The following is a 5,925-nucleotide window of genomic DNA, read 5'->3' as shown; positions in this document are numbered from 1 at the left end:
TGTCAATTATTGATAATATGAGTATTCTTGAGTTTCCAGGTAACATATATTTAAATGCATCTAAAGAAAATATTTGTGATATATACAAATATGAAATAAATTTTAATGAGAGTATAAATACTGACAATTTTGAAATAGCAATTAACCATTTAGATTTAAATCAGCAATCAGAAATTGATTAATAAATATAAATCAGCATTTGCTAAAGACAAATATGATGTAGGTACTATAAGAGAGTATGAAGCTCATATTGACTTAATTGTAGATAAATACTGCTCCAAACGTCCATATAGATGTACCATTGAAGATAAAAAGGAGATGGAAAGTCAGATAGCAGAACTTTTAAAGAATAATTTAATTGAAGAATCATATAGTCCATTTGCGGCTCCTTAATCACAACCTTTTCCATTGATTGAGGACTTAATGGTAAAAACTAACAATTGTAAATATTTTTCTACTTTAAACATAAATTCAGCATTTTGGTCAATTCCAATGAGAGTACAAGATAAAGAAAAAACAGCATCTGTGACACAAGAAGGTCATTTCCAGTGGACTTGTCTCCTATTTGGTTTGAAGACGGCTCCAGCAATTTTTCAACGGATTTTAAGCAGTCTTATAAGAAAATATAAACTCTCAGACTTTACAGTCAATTATATAGATGATATCCTAATTTTTTCAAAAACCTTTAATGAACATATATTACACTTGTCCAAGTTATTAGATGCAATATTAAATGAAGGTTTCAGACTAAAATTTTCTAAATGTACCTTTGCAGAACAATCAGTAAAATACTTAGGACACATAATAGAAAATAGTTCCCCATAAAACCTTTAAAAGACTACTTAATTGCTGTGAAAAATTTCCCTGTTCCAGAAACTAGAAAGAATGTACGTCAATTCTTGGAAAAAATCAATTATTATCATAAGTTTGTCCAAGATATTGCAATCATTTTAGACCCTCTGCACAACTTATTAAGAAAAGATGTTGATTTTATTTGGTCTAAGGAGTGTCAAGAATCTTTCGATAAAATAAAGTCATTACTTTGTTCAGAACCAATATTAAGGATTTTCAACCCTGATTTACCAATTAATATATATACAGATGCCAGCATAAAAGGAGTAGGAGCTGTATTAAAACAAATTGATGAACACGGATGTAGCAAGCCAGTGGCATATTTTTCAAAAAAATTAATGAAAAATCAAAAGAAAAAGAAGGCAATATATTTAGAATGTCTAGCGATAAAAGAAGCTATAAAATATTGGCAACATCTGCTCATTGGAAAAGAGGTTATAGTATATTCAGATCACAAACCTTTAGAAAATTTAAACATAAGAGCTAGAACAGATGAAGAATTGGGAGACTTGACATTTTACTTATCTCAATATAATTTTAAAGTAAAGTATAATTCAGGAAAATATAACCAGGAAGCAGACTGTTTAAGCAGAAATCCAGTTTTAGAATCTCAAGAAAATACAAATGAAGTATTAAAAATAGTAAACCTGATCAATCTGGAAGATATAAAAATTGACCAACTCTCAAATATTGATCTGCAAAATAATAAAACTAAATACAGTTTCAAAAATGATACATATTATAAAAAGTCAAACAGAAAAGACAAAATTATTTTATCTGAAGCTTTAAGTAAAACATTGATAAAAAATGTACATAATACTTACTGTCACGTAGGAACAAACCAGATGTTAAATAAAATATCACCATTTTATACAGCCAAAAATATGACTACCAACATTAAGAAAATATGTGATAACTGTGATATCTGCATTAAAAATAAATCAAGAAGGAAACCTAACTATGGTTTAATGTCACAATTAGGACCAGCTACATATCCATTTGAAATTGTCTCCATTGATACCATTGGTGGTTTTGGAGGATCTCATTCAACAAAAAAATTTCTTCATCTATTAGTAGACCATTTCTCAAGATATGTCTATTGTTTGACATTAAAAACACAAAACTCTGATGACTTCATAAAGATAATTAAAATGGTAACACAAGATCACAAAATTAAAACTGTTATGACTGATCAATATCCTAGCGTCAACTCAAACTAATTCAAAGATTTCCTACAGATCAATAATATCAAAATGATATTCACTGCTGTTGATGCACCATTTTCAAACGGTGTCAATGAAAGATTAAATCAAACATTGGTTAATAAAATTAGATGCAAAATAAATGAAGGTGGCAGGAAAACAGCATGGACAACAATTGCTCAAAAATGTGTAAAGAAATATAATGAAACTGAACACACCATCACAAAATTTGCACCAAAATATTTAATAGAAGGAGAAAATATAAGCATCCTGCCACATGAATTATCATCTAAAGTCTCACATGCTGATCTCGAACTAGATAGAACAATTGCCTTAGAAAATACAAAAAAATCACATAATTATAATAAAAAGCAGTTCGATTTACATAGGAAGGAAATTGATTTAAACATTGGGGATTTAGTATATGTGGAAAACGGTAACCGCCTAAATAGAAAGAAGTTAGATGAATTAAGGATTGGACCATACAAAATATTAAAGAAGATTTCCAATTCAATTTATGAAATTGATACTGGGCATAGGAAAACACAATCAAACTTCTTTCATATCACTAAGCTTAGTCCAGTATTGAAAACAAATATTTAGTAAACATTCAATATTTGTTTTAAAATTTCTTCTCCAAGGGGGGAGATGTAAAGAAAAACTATTGTTTTGTTTTCCTTTAATATTATTTCTATTTATATTCTCATTTTGTTACGTCACTGTCAAAACATTAAGTTCTTCTTTTTGTTTTTATGTTAGACATACTTGTGAGGTGTTTTGACAGTGACAATTCATTAATTTGAAGATTGTCAATTGTCTGGCCATTATTACTTTTACCTGTAATTTGTAAAATTAGAACATAAGCTTTAAATGTTGTTTCCTTTTTACAGGTAATGTATTTGTTAATAATTAATATTGTACAGAAAATAATAAAGTTTACTTTTTTACAGAGAAACGCAGTTGAGTTTATTTTAAAATTTGCTGATAAAAAACCTTACATATATATATATATATATATATATATATATATATATATATATATATATATATATATATATATATATATATATATATATATATATATATATATATATATATATATATATTCAGAGATTCTACAGTATTCACTGCCTTCCCTCGCTCAATCGTTTCCATCTCTCTCTGTTGTTCCATTCTCCATCGTTTAGGCGTCTCTTACTCATGGCGTCGTCTACTTCGTTCCTCCAGGATTTTCGGGGTCGTCCTCTTTTCCTCCTTCCTATGGGGCTCCATTCGGTTATTTTCTTTATCCATCTGCTGTCGCTAGTTCTTCTTACATGTCCATACCACTTTAGTCTTTTTTGTTCTATGTATATTAGTACGTCTGTTTTTATTGATGTTCTTTGTTCTATTGATAAAAATATATTATCTTGAGTTAATTTAGAATTACGACTGCAATTAGCAATTAGGATGACAACCATTATCAGAAAACGTACTAACAGAAAAAATTTTTGATATATCCCTCCTGTTAATACCTTTCTTTGGCCTTTTGGAAGACAGATTGGTATCTGTATTAGATTTATCAGAAAATAATGTTTCTTTGTTAACCTCATTACTACATTTGTTATAGGGCTTAAAGTTATTGTTCTGTTCGTAAGTACTGATTCAGAAGTTATTTTGGTTAGAGATTCTGGTAAAATCCTAACTGACCCCAGTGAGTCTTTGAAAGTAGCATCTTTATTATTCATACTAAACTTTAATTTAATAGCAGCTTTCTTTAAAGGTTCTTTTTTAACGGAAGGTCTAATTTGATCTGTATTTTTTTTACCTATTCTACCACTTATGACCTTATTTATATCTTTTTTTCTGGATACGTTTTTGTTAACCTCCTTAGTATTATTATTGTTTTTAAGCTTTTTAGATTTATTTTCTACTACTAAACAAGGCGCGTTATTGCTAGAAAATACAGAAGGCATTGGTTTTACCCTGAAAACCCCCAAGAACACACATTGAGTTATCTGGTTGTCCTTAAAATGAAGATCATTCTCTTTAGGATTATTTATAAAACTGTTATATCAAATATTAGTATTTGATTTACTTTGCCTTTGACATGCCTTTTCTTCATTTTATTTCGTGGAAAATTATTGAGGCATTAAAGGCACCAAGCACTGAACTCTAAAACTTTCGCGGAGTTTTTCATAGAGTTTTTGGCAGGGAACACATAAATTAATATTTACACAAACACAAACTAAAAATAAGAAAAACAGTAAATTTGCGATATTCAACATTTGTGCATATAATCACGTTATGGGAGAATGTTAGGAAAATATCTGGAGGCAACAGTTATAAGAAATTCCCGTTCTTATACAGAAACAAATATGTATTATTGTATCGGTACTTGTAACATAAGTTCTCTAAACACAAGAAAGCAGGAAATTACAAAAGAGCTTATAGAAAAAATATAGACAATATGTGAAGAAAAAAGAAAAGGGTCAAAGTGCGCTAGATGACTATCTGATAATTTACAGTGATTTTGCGAAAGAATCCAGAGCCATTGTTAGTACACAAACAATTTTTACACCAACAACAAGAATGTTAATATACGTCTGAAAGACTAGTAAGTGTAAAAGTTAAATTGGATGGTAAACCTCTGAATGTAATAAAAATTTATGCACCAGAGAACAACAGAGAAACTACCACAAGGGAAAACCCAAATGTAAATATATAATCATTATGGGTGATTTTAACACCAGTATTGGCAATGGTATAGTTCCAGGAATAAAAGAGCGATATAATGAAAATATCAGAAATAAAATGGGAGACCTTCTAAAGGACCTCTGCAGCATAAACGAAATACATATTAATAATACATTTTCTCTCACAAAGAACAATACAAATACACTTTTGAAAACAGTAGAAGACAAGGATCTATGATAGACTATATTCTGTCGAATAGAGAGTTCCACCTTTTTTTAAATCTTGTATGTAAGAGCACTAACATCAGCAGAAATAGAAAGCGATCATAAATTGGTATTGTGCAAAATCGGAAAAATAAACACATATATGTGATAACAAAACATCAGAATACACCACAAATATAAGAGTCGAAAGCTTGCAGGGTGACTCCACAAGATATCTATTTCAAAAAAGAATAACTAAAAAGAGCCGAAATACATATATTACAGAAAGTAATGCAGTCGAAGAAAGCTGGAGAAAACTTAAGTCTAGTCTAATATCTTAGCCTCGACCAAGAAAGTTCTTAGTAAAAGAAATATAAATTAAAATAAATCGTTTCTAAGGCAAATAACTCTGTTGTTGTGTACAGAAGTGAGGGAAAAATGTACAGAAAAGAAAAAAGCTTACCTGAAATGCAAGTCAAGCCAAACACAAGAGACATACCATAATTACAAGACAATTAGAAACAAAACACATGAACTTGTATGAAAAATAAAAATAATCGCTGGGAACGCTTTGTGAAAGAAATGACATGATCTTTACTGTCTGCAAAAGGAAATATGGCGCTTTATAAGAGGTCAAAGAACGGAGGCAAAGGAACTAATAGAATAAAAATACATAGAAAAGGATACGTGGATTGTCTACCTTAAAAAGGTCTATGGAGGGGAAGAACAAACGGCGCTAGAACCGGAAACACCAGAAATTACCACAAATGAAAAACTTAGTATAAATGTACACGAAGTTCGTAGAATACTTGAAAAGCTGAAGAATAGAAAAGCAGCAGGAAAGAGGGATACTAAACGAATTACTGAAATATTGTGGAACAGTAATGACAAAACAATTAAAAATATAATTACCTACCTAAAAAAATCTATACAGAGATAAAACAAACGGCGCTAGAACATTTTTAAACATTTTTAAACACAATTAAATACCC

At 29.6% G+C, this 5,925-nt stretch overlaps 1 protein-coding gene across 1 annotated transcript; it reads left to right on the top strand.

The window, feature by feature from the left end:
• The first annotated feature begins 2,105 nt into the window (after positions 1-2,105).
• Positions 2,106-2,657, top strand: LOC140444587 (uncharacterized). Its single transcript, XM_072536349.1, has one exon. It carries the CDS (start codon positions 2,106-2,108, stop codon positions 2,655-2,657), a length of 552 nt encoding a protein of 183 aa, XP_072392450.1.
• The last annotated feature ends 3,268 nt before the right edge of the window (positions 2,658-5,925 follow it).

This window comes from Diabrotica undecimpunctata, chromosome 6 (genome assembly GCF_040954645.1).
Source record: "Diabrotica undecimpunctata isolate CICGRU chromosome 6, icDiaUnde3, whole genome shotgun sequence".
In the NCBI taxonomy this organism is placed as follows: Eukaryota; Metazoa; Arthropoda; class Insecta; order Coleoptera; family Chrysomelidae; genus Diabrotica; species Diabrotica undecimpunctata.
This window is presented reverse-complemented; position numbering and strand designations above follow the sequence as displayed.